The sequence below is a fragment of the Chelonoidis abingdonii genome, chromosome 1 (genome assembly GCF_003597395.2).
Source record: "Chelonoidis abingdonii isolate Lonesome George chromosome 1, CheloAbing_2.0, whole genome shotgun sequence".
Lineage (NCBI taxonomy): Eukaryota > Metazoa > Chordata > Testudines > Testudinidae > Chelonoidis > Chelonoidis abingdonii.
In genome coordinates, this window is record NC_133769.1 from 107,804,062 (window position 1) to 107,821,307 (window position 17,246).

Genomic DNA, 17,246 nt, shown 5'->3' on the forward strand with positions numbered 1-17,246 from the left:
CAACCTAGAAGTCCTTACTTAGGCAAAATTCCCACTTAATTTCCTGTTGTCAGAGTGAGCACTTTGTGGTTTGCCTAAGAGTGAATGAAAGTGGGGGAGGGATCACTCAGTGGTTTGAGCATTGGCCTGCTAAACCCAGGGTTGTGAGCTCAATCCTTGAGGGGGCCATTTGTGGAACTGGGGTAAAAAACTGGGGATTGGTCCTACTTTGAGCTGGGGGTTGGACTAGATGACCTCCTGAGGTCCCTTCCAACCCTATGATTCTATGAAAGTCCCTAATTGTTTCAATGGATTGGAATATGCAAACTGCAGTTGCCTTTATAGTGGAGCTGTGTAAAGCATTCTAAAAATACCTGAAACCAGGCAAAAATAGTCCAGTTTCAGATTTCATTACAAGCTCAAAACTAATGAGGTTTGTCAAAAGATTTACTCAGGTTTGCAAATCTGCTTAAGTAAAACCTAGTCTAAGCTATAATTTTGGGCCAATTTGTGGCTTTGTATAAAAATCATGTAAAATGTATGGTTTCATCTCATTTAAACATAAGGTTAGGTAAAGCCTAGAGGTTTCAAGAGAGTTTCACTTTGAGTTTTTATTTACATTTAGGCACAGAACTGAGACTCAGGAGAACATGTACTCAATGGATTGAAAATGTTCCCACAGATAAATTGTTCACAGCTAATTACAGTGTAATCAGTCTCGGTGTGACTGCAACCTCAAGCAGTATCTTTGGGGGAACAGACTGTATTAAGTTTATGTATCACTGTGGACCAGGGATTATATGTATGATTGTGTTTCTACTCCATAAGGGAGGGTTGTCACAGCTCCTTCAGAAACTAGAAGTGTGTGTGTGTATGGGGGAGAGGGTGAGTAAGGTAAATCACTCGTAAACACCTCTAGAAAGGTATCTTCCCTGGGGGAGGTTTACATATATCAGTTCAAACTGAGTTTCCAGAGACTTTGAAAACAAAGAAAAACAAACATTTTGGCTTAAAAAGGCTCTGTTTAAGCTAACTCGGGACCTTCTTTCTAAGTGGGGGGGAGTTTGTCCCTTGCAAAACGATTGGAGAGACTTTGGCTTACTAGTGCCTCATAAGACTGATGGGTGACCTCTGGTAAGCTTTTATCTTATGCATAGGAATGTCCATTGTTTCTTTATGTTTTCTCTGTAATGCTTTTACCTTAAGAATAAATGTGCTTGCCTAGCAAGAGCTGTGTGGTAACCTGTAATTGTCAATACATTGTTCATAGCCCTCAGAGAGAAAAAACAATGCACAGGCACTGGCTGTTAGGCAAACTGCCTTGCTGGGAATATTACAGAGTAAGGAAGAAAGTTGTGTAGCTTTAAAACCCCCTGTCAGAAGGAAGTGGCACCAGGGTTCCCACCCAGAGACAGGTGGCATCTGAACACCTGAAACTTGACTGGGATCTCCTGGAGTGTGCCATGGAGGTGAAGATACAGGTGCAGCTACCCTGACACTGACACTCAGTTTATAGTGCAATTAGGGAGAGGGGGAAGAAAGGTCTCTACACATCTGCCAAAGCTACAGATTTCCCCCAAGGTCTATAGGTTTTCAGACTCTCCTACAGGTCTCCTCAGCTGCAGGAAAAACCTCATTGGTTAGGCAGCCCCTCCCCAGGCAGTGGGAGAAAAGAAAAGGCAGCTAATCAGAACTGCTGCAGGTGCTGAGGGACATCCTGGTCCTTTGCCTCTTGGAGCAGTTAGTGCTCCTTTCCCATCCTTCCTGCTAGAAGATTCAAATGTCCTTGTGTGTAGCAAATGGCTGGGGTGCAGTTGTTCCTGCCAACTCTGCAGTTCCTGCTTTGATTCACAGCACTGCTCCTGCACCAGGCCTGGGAGGGGACATGAAGATTCTTCCCACATGGCTCCACCTGCCTCTCCCCCTTTAGAGAGTTCCACCAAAAGAGGAACTGCCATAGTGGCACAGACCAAAGGCCCATTTAGTCCAATACTTCTTCAACACTAGCCAGTGCCAGATGCTTCAGCAGATGTGGAATGGTACCCATAAAAGTCAAGTGTGTAATAACATGGTGTGGCAAAGTACCTGCCTCTCCATTTGTTAGCTCAGTCCTTCTTAGCCTCAGAGCCACAGGTTTGGGCAAAGTAAAAGAAAAAAAAACCTTCCCAATCTCACAGGGTCTGGCTGATCCCTTCTCAGCCAGCCCCTTGCCCTAGTTTCCTCTCCTTCTGGGAAGGATGCAATCTGCCTTGCAGGAAGAGTCTCAGATTTCAGCTGCCCCTACTTGCTGACAGCTACTCTTCTTCTTCTTCGTCTTCTTCGTCTTCGTCGTCGTCGTCTTCGTCTTCGTCTTCCTCTTCCTCTTCCTCTTCCTCCTCCTCTTCCTCCTCCCCCCCCCTTGCTTCCCTGCCAGGGAGGATTTAAAAAGGTCTCCAGCAATTGGGGCCAGCTGAACCTAATTAGTTCCCTGATAACCCCTGTCCCAGCTGAACCTTATTCCTCCAGGGCTGAGCCTTCCGGGACCAATTACTACCCCTCTCCTGGTAGCTAATTGTCCTGAGTTTCCCACAATGGCTATGGTGATGGAGATGGGTAACTTCTCCCTGACCTCAGGAATTTGGTGGCTGACTTCTATCCAGAAGCAGAGATTTGATGTTCTTTGTAAATTTTTGTTCTAGTTTAGAACAAGTTTTTTTATTCTTGTTATTCAGATATATGCTTAATCCCTTTTTGAACCACATTAAGTTCATCACTTCAATAATATCTTTTGGCAGTAAATTCTACAAAGTAATTAAATGCTGTGTTTAAAAAAATACAAAAAATATTTCTTTTTATTAATTTTAAATGCGTTGCTCTTCATTTACATGGACTATCCCCTTGTTTGTTTTATTAGATGGTAAATAGGAGTGAGAGAATAACTTTTTCTATATCAGTTTGTATGTTAGAAGAGTTCCACCATATTATAGTATGAAGGGACAGTTTAAATCCAATTGCTTTTAACAGCCAAGAAAAAAATGGATCTCTGATTGTGTAAATGACAGTAGATGATTTTAAGTTTCCAAGCAAGACTTAAGCAGCAGAACCATTTATTTTACTTCTGATAGTACTTGACATAGTTAAATAAATGTACATTTTATTTCTGGATTTATTGCCCCAGAATATCAGGTGTGGCCAAACTGTTCTCAATGCAAAACCAGAGAGATTGAGCAAAGGTGGCCCTTATACCATCTTTATGTTCCCCCAATACTGGTACTGGCCAGGGGTTACTCCAGTCTCTGGCATAAGTTAGAGCACTTTAAAGACTGCTCTAACTTACACCCATCTGCCAGCGGCCCCAATGGCCTGATCTAATAGATTGGGATCACCGAGATACAAGAAGGCCTTTGCCATGCTCCCTTGTCTCTGGGAATGCTTCCTGACCTGTGTTCTGGGAGGGAAATATCTTCTACACAAGGGGAATCCTCTGGGGAACCAATGGAGCAACACAAGTATCTGGAATGAACCCAAGAAGTGCCCCGGTATACAAGCAAATGCCAGAATATTACCTTGGACAGAATGCATGTGCAAGTACATATGTTGCACTGTTTGCATTACGAAGCATCTTGGGTGGGAAAGGACAGTTCTGAATCAGCCTACCCTGCACTCAAAGGAGTGTTTGCGCACTAGCCAGGATCTCAGTGAAGATGAGTGAAGTTTCAAAATTAAATGAAAAAAAATGGCAAAGAGCAAGTAATATGTTTAGTATTCCTCAACTTTAATAATCTAAAGTGTTACTCCTAACACAGAGTCTAAATTCTGCATCCTTAACCAAACAAAACCCCCTTGCAAGTCAATGGGAGTTGTGCTCAATTAAGAACCACAATTTGGCATACAGGACATTAGTGATAAATACCGAATGGTATGTGGTTTTTATGTTAAGCACTGTGAGCCATAACCTGCCCCTGGTTTACTCTCTGTACAACCTCTTCAACTTGAGTGGGGTTTCACTGTGTGTAAATCAGGTTAGAGTTTGTCCCTGTATATTTCACGGACTTTGTCTCACCCTCTCTCTCAAGAAGATGGGGGTTCATGTTTAACCAACAGATGTAAGAAACCTTTTCCTTGGTCATACCTGCACTCTTCTTCTCTTCTCTGTGCATGCGTTTCAGACGTTTTAACATGCCTCTCAGATCAGTGATACCGTACTGAAATGCAATCTTCTCATAGTCACTGGGTTTAGCATTCTTCAGGAGCTCCCACACATCTATCTCGGGCTCTTCCTCTTGTTTAATCTCCCTAACAGTAGCAAAAAAAATATTCTTTTTTAATGTAGAGTAGTTAATGAGACTTCATTGCATTAGAAAAGAAAGGGACAAGTGGATATTAACTCTATGGTGATCTTAGAAAAGTTTTGGTTAAGGTTTGAAGATTTAAATCAAAATTTTGATTCACTTAAGGATGGACCTGAGCTACTGAGGTTAGTTCTGGATTCAAAGTTTCTCAGAGTACATGAGGTAACTAAATCAATGGTTCTGGTTTTGTCTCTTATAGACAGATGGCTAACTATGAAATTCAGATCCTGATTCAAACTTCTCCAAAAAGTGCAGGATCCAAGGTTCTTTTTTGAAATGTCCAGGTATCTGGAAATCTTTACATTTGCTCAGGAGGAAAAAAATAATTGAAAATACAGTAATAATAAGGCCTGATTCTGATCTCACACAAACCACTTTCTCATACTGCTGTAACTTCATTGACATCAGTGAAGTCACTTGTGATTTACACCAACATAACTGAGATCACAGTCTAGCATATAAATTCTATAGTTATAAAAGGGCCTTTATTCTTTGAATGTAGACCCCAATTCTGCAATTGTTTCTGGTAGTGGGGGACACACACAACCTCACTGAAGTCAATGGGCACCTGTGCAGCCATAAGGGTACACCCATTGTCAGGAATTAGTGCTTGCAGCTGAGCCTTCCTAGTGAGCAACAGAGGACTTGTAGCTGAATCACACTTGGCGTGCAAGACTGACCGACTAGCTGAAGGAACCAGTGGTGTGCTTTTAAACACAGGAGCAGCATTAGGACAATGGCTGCTCAACGCATTCACCCACAGCTGCATTAGTTCCTGCTCCTGGCTTGGCCCCAGCCCTGCTCCTGCCTTGCCTCAATTCAGGTAACCCAGCTCTGGTCCTCAACTCCAATTCCTGACTTCTGACTCTAGGTTCATACTCCTGACTACTGACTCCTGCTCCTTCACTAGCCTGGACTCCTGCTCTAATTGCTAGGTCTGACCACCCACGTTCTGGTTTCTGACAGTTTGTGCAGCTCCAAATCAAAATTGGAGTAGCTTCCTCTTCCAGGATGGATCCCACGAAAACTAACATCCCTTTGTTGGAGTTGGTCGATGCCTTGCAGAATTGACAAATGCAGATTAGCGCTCTGCAGGAGCAGAACATTGTCTTTACATACTCAAGCCTTGCATCAGGACCTTAAAGAATCAAGGACTCATTTACCAGGCAAGCTTGATGGACACCATGGAAAGTTTTGTGACTTCCTGAACCACTGTCGGCTCCTGTTTCTATTATCCCTGCAAACTTACCCCATGGACTGGTCCAGAGTGGGGCTCATCATCAGTTTGCTGATCAGGCACATGCAGGTCTGGGCCTCTCCACTATGGGGAAAATACAGCCCTTTCTTGGGCCAATTCAATAATTCTGTCCAAGTCGCGGAAATAATTTTTGATGACCCAAATTGAACATTCACAGCACAAGCTGTAGCATCCTGAGACCGGGATGCCAACCAGTCAGCAACTACGACACAGAGTTTCAGCGTCTGGTGACAGACACCAAATACAAAAAACTGCACAGTGCTACCATTTCTGGCTCCATCTGAACAGCAAGAGCAAAGGCAAGCTTGTGTGGGTGGAAGCTCCGACCAACCTGGATGCCCTTTTTGCATTAAGATAGACAACTGCCTATGGGAATGCCAACAGGAAAAGAAGTGGCTCCTTGGCATTGGTCAGAAAACCTTCCACACCCACCCCACAGCCTGAGCCCATCCAACTGGACACAGCCTAACACCGTCTCTTCGATGCAGAGAAAGATCGACATGGGGCATCAGAGCTATGTCTCTACTGCAGAGTACCAAAACACTTTGCCTTGAGTTGTATGGCAAAAGGATGATTGAGAAAATGCCAGGTTCCAGCACCAATACAGGGCTTTGGGTGAGGCTAGCACTGCCCATTCTTTCTCATTCATGGCTCCTACAGTGGTTCTCAGGCACCTTGATGGCATCTAATAAATGCTCAACACACCTTTAGCTGCTCTGTCTACGACACCCCCCGATGATAGAGCTCAGCCTGGAACCACTGCTGCCTCCAGGAATTGTATGGACCTAGAATTTTCCCTAAAACACAAGATTGTGACTCTGCATAAGGCCATCACTGTATGGAGACCATCAACAGTTCTCTCCTATCTTTAGGCCCAATCACACAAGAGATCACTCTTGGAGGTCACCACCCATCAAGGTCATCATAAGTCCTTCCAGTTTGGTTTTGTCCATTTCCAATCATTCTTAGCATCACATGGCTTGGGACACATGATCCCCACATCCTTTGGGGATCAAGCATGGTGCATTTTAATTCCCGGTACTGCCAGCAGTCCTGCTTTCCTGAGCCCAGTTGTAGGTTAGAGTTTCTTCCTCTGAGTGAGTCCAGCCCCACCTCAAGGACTTCAGAACAGGGGGACCCAGCTTGAAGTTGTCCCTGCTGGCCCCAACAGCAAGAAGGCCAATGTTCTACCTTCTCACTGATGCTATGATTGTCCTATAAACCTTCAGCCCAGAGTAGAGGCTCACTTTGGGTGTATCTACACTCTTGCGGAACCAGAACTACAGGCACTCGGAGTCTATCTCTGAGGGAACCTGGAAAAGGGAATCATCTGTCCTTCTATGTCCCATCTTTTTTTGTGGCCAAGAAAGATGTCTCTTTGAGGTACTGTGTGGACAGCTGAGTGTTGAATAAAATAACCACCCAGAATCAGTACTCCCTGTTGCTTAACAACAAATTCTTTGAGCAGCTTCACTCTGCCAGGGTCTTTACCAAATTAGTCCTTCATGGATCCTAAAACCCAGTTCTGGTTTTGGAAGGGGATCAGTGGAATGCTGCCTTTCACATCCAGTATGGACACTTGAATATCTGGTGATGCCCTTTATACTGTGCAATGCCTCAGTGACCTTCCAACATGTTATTAATGATATTTATATAGAGGTGTTGTATCAGTTTCTTGTTATATAACTCAGTGATATAACTTGTTATATAACGCTTTTAAGACTAGACTCTTCATGATCAACATGCATGCCACGTCGTGGAGAGCCTTCATCTGAATCATCTCTATGCAGAATTAGAAAACTGTGAATTTAATCAGAATATGATCGAGTTCCTAGGTAATATTATTTCCCATAGGGAACTAACTATGGATCCCTGCAAGGTAGCCACCATCTTTAACTGAACAGACCAAAGGCGGGGAGGGTGTGCAGCAGTTCTGAGGCTTCGCCAACCTTTACCAGAAGTACATTTGAAACTTTTCTGATAGCTCCACTGATGGCACTCTTCTGGAAAGTAGCTCAGTTCTCTGGTCCCCAAAGGCTCAGCTCACCTGTGACCACTTGAAGAGGGCTTTTACATCAGCACACATCCTGGTCCACTCCAACTCCACCTGGTCATTTATAGTAGAAACCAGCGCATCCAACTTTGTCATTGGAGACAAACTATCAGAGCAAAGGGGCACCTATAATCAATTTCATCCTCGTGCTTTCTATTCTTGTAAACTAACCCCAGCAGTAAAGAATCACAATATCTGGGACAAGGAATTACTAGCAATCAAGACAGCCTTCAAGGAATGGCACCATCTCCTGGAAGGAGCTGAGTTTCTGGGGTAGGTTCTTACAGATCACAAGAACTTGGAATTCCTCTGCCATGGTCAGGTGCCTTAACCAACACTAGATTTGTTGGTTCCTATTCTTTTCCAGGTTCAGTTTCATGGTGATCTACTGCCCAAGGGTAAGAAATGGGAAGGCGTATGCCCTATCCTGTGAAGATGAATACCTCAAAATGGATTCAGAATCCCCTTCCATGGTCCTTAAATCATCTAATTTTATTAGTGGTATGGTGGACAGTAGCCTGATGTCCTCCATCCAATCTCTCGTCTTGTGACCCGTTTGCTGCCCACCTCTGTCAGATCTTAAATACCATTGATTCCCCACCAACTCAGAATTTCAACTGAGGGATGGGACAGTCTGTTACAAGGAACAGGCCTATGTTCCAGAGGGACATTTCATTCCTTTCCACCCTAGCTTGACTCTTCTTGGAAAATGTTTAATGATTTCATGGTTTGCCTTCTGGTGTGGTGTAAGTCCAAGTGCCACAATTTATTTCCTGGTTTTCTTCAAGCTCCTTGGTGTGGAGTCCCTTATATCACCCTCACCCCAATGGGCAGATGGAACACGTTAACCAGATCTTGGAAAAATTATTCCACTGCTTCTTAAATTACCAACACTATGATTGGATTCCCTTGTTACCACACACAGAGTTCATTTACAACAGTTCCACTCATGCCTCCATTCAGCAAAGCCTGTTTTATTCTAGTTACAGATTCCATCCTCACTTCCACGCCCACAGTCTCCCTGGTATCCACAGCAGTGGAGCTGGTCACCCATCTGCATCAGATACAACAAGAGCTCCAAGAGCACCTAAGCACCATGAAGGAAACCTATAAATGCCATGCCAACGACGGCCATTCAGACATTCCCAACCTTGCAATAGGAGACAAGATCTGGGTGTCCACCCCAGAACCTTAAATCCATTCGCCCCTCAGCTAAACTGGATTACTGATACATAGGGCTCTTCATGATCATAGAACAGAACAACTTGGTCTCTTTCAAGCTACAGTTTACCCAGTCATTGAAGATTAAACATGTTCCATACCTCCCTTCTCAAGCCATGCACAGAAAACCTGTTTCCAGCTCATCCAATCCCCTGTCCAGACACATATCCATTGAGGGGCAAGATGAATATTTAGTTAGAAAAATCCCTGACTTCAGGTGAGTCTGAGGGAAAGTCTAATACTTGATTATTGGGAAGGTTATGGTCTGGAAGACCCATCCTGGGAACCAGAGGAGAATATCCACAGAGCAGATATACTGTGAACTTTTCACTGGTCCCAGGCGAGCTGTCAGGAATTAGGGTTCGCAGCTGAGCCTGGAACCAGCGAGTTACACTTCCCTAGTGAGCAACAGAGGATTCATTGCTGAATCACACTTGGCTTGCAGCAGAATCACCTGATTGTCCAGATCACCTGATTAACTGGAGGAACCAACAGGTGTGTTCTTAAGCACAGCAGCAGTATTATTCCAACGGCTGCTCAAAGCATTTCCCCACAGCTGCATTAGCTCCTGTACCTGCTCCCGCCTTGACCCCAACCTTGCTTCTGCATTGCCTCATTCCAGGTCACCTGGCTCTGATTCTACTCCAATTCCTGACTTTGGCTCTGACCCTTGGCTCTGCTATGCAGTCTCTGACTCCGGCTCTGATCCTGGGCTCCTATTCCTGGCTCCTGACTCCAGTTCTAATCACTAGGTTGACTCCTGCTCCAGCCAGTAGTCATGACCACCCATGTCCCCATCTCTGACATCTATACTTCTCAAACTGCAGGACTGGGGCTAAATTTGGTACAAGGTCGGTGTTATGGGTCCACTGACACCTGTACTCATGACACAAATATGTTGACCTCTGTACTTACCGTGGTCTTTAGTAATGGGAAGCATTTTTTAGATCTCTAGAGTTAGTTCTGTTTGTTCAAGCCTATCGGATTTCATATTAAACAAGCTAGAGTATCATATTTATTGTAGCTAGCTTCAAAGTCTATATTTGAGTTAACAGAGTCAGCTGATAAAAAAAACTAGTTAACTATTTTGAAACTGGCAAGCATTAAATGCAGGGATAATGGGGCAGTTTGGATAAGATCATAATTTTGATGAGATCCACTGGTTATCTCGAAAAAGAAAGCTGCTAGTATAATTTAGGAGCATAGGGGAAAGAGGGCAAAGGTCTTGACCTTTCTTTTCCAGAAGCATGTGTTGGCTGAGACCAGGGTTGCTCTGATTAAATCTGACAGGTTCTGAGGGAATCAGCACTTTTGGCGACAGAGCAAGAACACAAATGTACGGAAAAATAAAAGAAACTTCAGCCTTTATTGCCTTATGGTATAGAGAAATAATGGGATCTCTGAGAAGTCTGACAGGATTGGGCCAGTGACTATGTACAGGACTAGACCATTATATAATCCATAAAGTTTACAAGCTTTTATAATAATTCAGTGGTATTTTTAAGAAATAACTAAAGATGATTCAAAATATTTATGGTGTGTAGTATTACTCCTAAGATAATATAAAGACCGGCATTGCATGATATTTTATGTTTTTAATTTATGTTTTGTGCTTATGGTTTATGGAAACTGACTACTTACTGAAAATAGTCGTGTTTCAATGAGATTCCTCCTGCATGAGGTCAGGTCAAAACCAGCTTGCAAACATATGTAAAAGCTGACACGTGCTAAGGGGCATAATTCTCATCTCATTGCGCTGGCCATTAGCTGTGCAACTCCTATCAATGCTAATGAGAGTTACACATCCACATCCACATGAACCAAGATGATAATGTGCCCCGTTAAAATCAGCAGTGGTTGAGAATGAGGATCAGCATGTCCAGATTTTCAAATAATTAAACAATTATTTCAGACTCTCTATTCACCTTGCATAACTAAGAACAAATTTTAACACTTTGAACAACCACACTTTGTTTTGAGACTATAATATTTGCACCTGTGGATAGTGGGCAAACATTTATTACTTTCCAGATAGATCCATTGTAAATTATCTAGACCACAATCTCATTCAATTTTTTCCCCCTGAGATATGTGTATTTTGTTGAAAAATGTATTTAAAAAAAAGTATAAATGTTTGAGTCTCTTTGAGATCCAGCGCCTTTTGGAATTTCGTGGCATTATTGACCCATTGCTGTGATAAGACATGCCACCTCACACAGTATGTCATTAAGATGGCTTACTGGTTTGACTTCCAGTGAAAGCATCGCAAAATAATAATAATTAAAAAAAAAACATTCAGACTCTACACATTTAAACTTTTGTTAAAATATATATTTCAGGTACTTATATATTGAATTTCAGCAGCTGAAATGTGGAGCCAAAATACTGGTCTTATCAATATAAAATTATTCTATTTAAAAACAGGTTGGTTTGGTTTCCCCATTAACCACACAAGAGTTATACTGTGTTTCTATGAATATATATATTTTATCAAATAAAACAATGAATTATTTATGTTAGTGAAGTGATAGTCACAATTTCACATTACCACAAAAACAATGAAATCTCCCCACATGCAATCCATATATTAGAACAGAAAAAAAACCCAAGACAGTCAGTCAGAACTATCACATTACTGTTGTTTCAGTAGGATAGTTAAATGAACACAAGTCAAATTGAAATTCCTAGTTAGGAATGAAGAGAGGATAAAAAATAGAGACCTGGTGGATATGAATCAATTCAAACAATTCTTTCACATCCTGCTTCTACTATATACTGAAAATTGGTCCCATGGAAACTCTGCCACTGGTTAAGTTAGAAACTTCTTTTGGTTCTATCAGATATTTTTATTCTTCTTGTAGGACAAAGTTTAGCTCTTTAGATATTTAAGTTATTTATATGGCCCCAGTTATCATACTATCTAAGACCTTCACAATCTTTAATGTATTTAATGGCATGTGTTTTTTTCTCAGTCAGAGGTGAGTGCTAGCAGAGATTAAAGGGAAAATTCTCCCTTCAATTATCCATGTGTAGGAAATCCCACAGCACAGGAAAGATAGGAAGTATGGTAAGAGACCACCCTGGCTTAACCAGGAGATCTTCAATGATCTAAAAATCAAAAGAGTCCTACAAAAAGTGAAACTAGGTCAAATTACAAAGGATGAATATAAACAAAGAACACAAGTATTTAGGGACAAAATTAAAAAGGCCAAGGCAAAAAATGAGGTCAAACTAGCTAGAGACATAAAGGGTAACAAAAAAACATTCCACAACGACATTAGATGCAAGAGGAAGTCCAAGGACGAGGTAGGCCCATGGCTCAATGAGTGAGGGGGAGGGAGGGGAATAATAACAGAAAATGTAGAAATGGCAGAGGTGCTTAAAGACTTCTTTGTTTCAGTTTTCAACAAGAAGGTTGATGGTGACTGGACATCTAACATAGTGAATGCCAGGGAAAATGAGGTAGGATCAGAGGCTAAAATAGGAAAAGAACAAGTTAAAAATTACTTAGACAAATTAGATGTCTTTAAGTCACCAGGGCCTGATGAAAGCATCCTAGAATACTCAAGGATTCTCTGACTGAGGAGATATTTGAGCCATTAGTGATTATCTTTGAAAAGTCATGGAAGATGGGAGAGATTCCAGAAGACTGGAAAAGGGCAAATATAGTGCCAATCTATAAAAAGGAAAATAAGGACAACCCAGGAAATTACAGACCACACAGCTTAACTTCTGTACCCATAAAAATAATGGAACAAGTAATAAAACAATCAATTTGCAAACATCCAGAAGATAATAAGGTGATAAGTAAAAGTCAGCGTGAATTTGTCAAGAACAAATCATGTCAAACCAATCCAATAGCTTTCTTTGTCAGGGTAACAAGCCTTGTGGATAGGGGGAAGTGGTAGACGTGGTATATCTTGTCTTTAGTAAAGCTTTTGATACTGTCTCACATGACCTTCTCATAAACAAACTAGGGAAATGCAACCTAGATGTAGCTACGATAAAGTGGTGCATAATTGGTTGGAAAACCATTCCCAGAGAGTAGCTATCAGTGGTTCACAGTCATGCTGGAAGGGCATAATGAGTGGTGTCCTGCAGGGATAAGTTCTGAATTCAGTTATTCAGTTCTGTTCAATATCTTCATCAATTATTTAGAAAATGGTGTAGAGAGTACACTTATAAAGTTTGCGGACAATACCAAGCTGGGAGGGGTTGAAAGTGGTTTGGAGGGTAGGATTAAAATTCAAAATCATTTGGACAAACTGGAGAAATGGTCTGAGGTAAATAGGATGAAATTCAATAAGGACAAATGCAAGTACTCCACTTAGGAAGGAACAATCAGTTGCACATGTACAAAATGGGGAATGGCTGCCTAGGAAGGAGTACTGCGGAAAGGGATCTGGGGTCATAGTGGATGACAAGCTAAATATGAGTCAACAGTGTAACACTGTTGCAAAAAAAGTGAACATAATTCTGGCATATATTAGCAGGAGTGTTGTAAGCAAGACACGAGAAGTAATTCCTCTGTTTTGTGCTGATTAGGCTTCAACTGGAGGTGTCCAGTTCTGGGCACCACATTTTAGAAAAGATGTGGACAAATTGGAGAAAATCCACAGAAGAGCAACAAAAGATGATTAAAGGTCTAGAAAACATGACCTAAGAGAGAAGATTGAAAAAAATGGGCTTGTTTAGTCTCGAGAAGAGAAGACTGAGAGGGGACATAACAGTTTTCAAGTACATAAAAGGTTGTTACAAGGAGGAGGGAGGTAACTTGTTCTTCTTAACCTCTGAGGATAGGACAAGAAGCAATGGGCTTAAATTGCAGCAAGAGAGGTTTAGGTTGGACATTAGGAAAAACTTCGTAACTGTCAGAGTGGTTAAGCACTGGAATAATTGCCTAGGGAGGTTGTGGAACCTCCATCTTTGGGGATTTTTAAGAGCAAATTAGATAAACACCTGTCAGGGATGGTCCAGATAATACTTAGTCCTGCCATGAGTGCAGGAGACTGGACTAGATGACCTCTTGAGGTGCCTTGCAGTCCTATGATTCTATGCTCACCTCTCATTGACATCAATGGAAGTTGCACTATACTATATCCAAGGGCAAAACTGTGTCCAAGGTCTAGAAACTGTGTCCTAATAGCATCCAAACTTTAAATGGGGTCTTCAGGAGCAGATGCCTAATTTTTTTAGCTGCCATCACATGAAGGAAAATCAAATTAACATTGAACTCTTGTTCATACACACCTCTACGCTGATATAATGTGATCCGATATAACATGAATTCGGATATAATGCGGTAAAGCAGTGCTCCTGGGGGTAGGGCTGCGCACTCCAGCAGATCAAAGCAAGTTTATATAACATGGTTTCACCTATAACGGAGTAAGATTTTTTGGCTCCCACGAACAGCCTTATATTGGGGTAGAGGTGTACCTAAAGGTTTGGTGTGCATGTACAAAAATTTGATGTTAGGTTCTCTTTGGTTATTAGAACTGCAAATTCATGCTACATATCATCTGAAAGCTGATTTTTCCTCATTTTTGTAAGAAGCTATCGAGTTTTACTTAGGACCTCACTGTCTCAATAATTTATCTGCCTGTTCCTTGAACAACCTGTTTGTTGCTTTTTGGTCAGATGATGAAAGAGCACATAATGCTCAATAATTAATAAGTTTATTGCATTCTCTAGCTTGGGCATGGAGAAGGGAAGAGCAGAAGAGTCAGCGATCATCTTAAAAAATATCCTTCTTCCCTGATTTGCACATCTAGAACCAGAAAACCCCGTGGAAATAATACAAATGCCTACATTTTGAAAGCATTGTATGTAATTACCAGACTCAGGATATTTGCTAAAGTTAAAGTGTGTCCAAAAGGGCCAGATTAACCCTAATAGTTCCTTACTTTCACACCAGACTCAATTTTCCAACCTGCTCATCCCTGCATAGGGAAAAAACTAATGCAAACACAAAATAAATAGCATGTAGACTAAATACTATTGATTTGTTCCATTAAGAAAGTGCATCACAACCTAAAACCTTTGACACACTCAAATCTGAGGTTTCTTTCCTGCCTACTATGTTTACAAGATATGATTAGTTGAACTTTTGCATTTCATACTCAAATAATTAAAAGTTAGGAATATCAGAAGAAAGTAAGAGCATATAATTCTTGAGAAATGATTAATGCTAAACCTGACTCTTTCTGCGTATGAACCTAATGATTTCCAATCCACATCTGCTCACTTCATCACTTGGTTCTCACCTACGTTTCAGGAGACCACTAAAGTCAAGTTCTCCTGCATCCTCTTGTCCTTCACCGCTGTTGTTAATAAAAAAAAGATCAAATCTTTGTTTAATACAGAGAGACTTGGACAACACACACTGCAAACACTCTAGATGTCCTGTATATGCAATACTGTCTAGACACACAAATAATGGTATAAAATCAACACAAACTTGTATTCGTTTCCACGCAAGTTATGGTTCCATAACAAGCACTTGTGAAAAATAAACACAAAGGTTTGTATTGCTTGCTGTTATACTTTTAAGGCAAATTTTTGTAGATTGCATACATTAATTTGCTAAGATTTGTGTTATATTTTAGAACACAAATTCACTTAAGCCAATCAACACAAAGGGCTTTGTTTTGGGGTTTGAATAATATGTATGTGTAAAAAACAAAGGGCTTGTGCTGATCTCGGTTGTAAATATAAAACAAAGATTTGCATTGTTGAGTGTACTGCATTTAACAATGTACAGCTGTGTCAAATACCAGCTAGCAAAGCATTACACTTAAGTTTAACCTCTGTGTGTCAGCGAAGGGAGAAGTCAGACAGAAAAAAAGAAAAACAATACTTGTACTCTTTTAAAATGGGATTGTAGCCTTTTTAAAGATGCAGTCCCTTCTAGAAGGTCTTCTTAAACAAGAACATTTTATTACAATATACAGTACATAGAAGAAAATGCTCTATTGTTGGGGTGATGACAGTAAACATTAGGGTTGAAATCCTGGCACTATTGAAGTCAATGTCAGTTAACTCAATGGCACTTGGATTTCACCTTAGAGTTTGCATACAGTATTCCTTTTTCTGTTGGCATTGTGGTTGTTGCTGAGTCATAGTACAGTGTGCAAAAAATGTGCCCCTAGGAAAGAATTCACCTTGAAATTAATATCCTTCTGAGCATGAATTAACCTCAATAACTCATCATTAAAGGAAAGAAGTTACTACTTCATCACATTTATAAAGGATATTTGCTTATTTCTTGAAGTTAACAAAGGATACTGGTTTTCTGTCCACAAACTATATTCCCAATATTTACATTTCTGTTCTGGTAAGAAAAATGTGTGCAAATTTATATATACCAGTGGTTTTAATGGCTATTTTATCTCAAATTCCAATAATCTGCGAGAAGATTTAGGATATAATGCTGTATACAAAGACTTCTGGAATGCATATATTTTAATTTTATTATAAAGATGAATTTGATATGCATTTTTCTTTTTATCATAAAATAATCCTGTTGCATTGAAGTCAACTGGAATTTTGCCATTGATTTCAATGAGTGCAGGTCTGGACCCATAGTAACTTTCACGTCATAGATAATGACTATCAGGGAGCATATAGTAGGATATTTTAATGAATCACAAAATAAAATTGTAAAAATTATTGTAAAGAAATAGATAATATTTAATGGCATCTTACAAATAAGATGGAAAATGTATTGGGAAACACACATTAAAAGAGTTTAAAACACAAGTTCTGTCTTATGAAGTAATGATCTTAAGTGTCAATATCTATTTTAAAATGTTTAGATTTTTTCTGTCTCTGATGTTATCTATCCGCCCTCTGCTAAAACAGACAACCTTCTTTTGCAATGTGCTGGCTAAATCCCACTTGTGTAATTATTTTCTGCCTATCTAAAGTTCCTGTCTATTTTTAAATGAATGAGAGAAACAAGGTGGGTGAAGTAATACACATTTTTCATTTTCTGCCCTGAACTACTGTGTAGTGTTAGTATATGATGTTTATAGGCTACTACCTTCTATCCCAGAAGACACTGCTTGCAAAAAGACAGAGTCTTTGGAATCTTCACACACTAGTTGCTACATAAATGTTAGTAATTGGTGTGGTTATTTAACTCTGGAGTAGAGCTAGGTGAAATTTTTCAGATGAATAGTTTATTCACCTAAAAATACCATTCTGGTCAACCTGAAACAATTTGCGAATATGACATGAGTTCACTGAATAGTTTCAGCCAGAAAAAAATGTGGCTAGATTCACAAAATGGCTGAAGGTTGAGAAGGTGATGATGGTACTCACTTACCTGGGATGTGGGAAACCCAAGTTCAAAACCTCACTCTACATCTGACAGAGAAGGAAACTAAATCCATGTGTCCCACCT

The 17,246-nt window shown here is 40.7% G+C and overlaps 1 protein-coding gene across 3 annotated transcripts in view; it reads right to left on the reverse strand.

The window, feature by feature from the left end:
- The window catches only part of MYBPC1 (myosin binding protein C1), a 118,449-nt gene that overhangs the window by 44,912 nt on the left and 56,291 nt on the right, over window positions 1-17,246 (reverse strand). For all 3 annotated transcript variants that reach the window (XM_075068917.1, XM_075068923.1, XM_075068927.1), the window contains 2 exons: window positions 15,106-15,162; window positions 4,091-4,254 (listed from right to left, as the gene is read on the reverse strand). In XM_075068917.1, coding sequence (XP_074925018.1) covers window positions 4,091-4,254; window positions 15,106-15,162 — 221 coding nt within the window. The remainder of the gene's footprint in view (window positions 1-4,090; window positions 4,255-15,105; window positions 15,163-17,246) is intronic.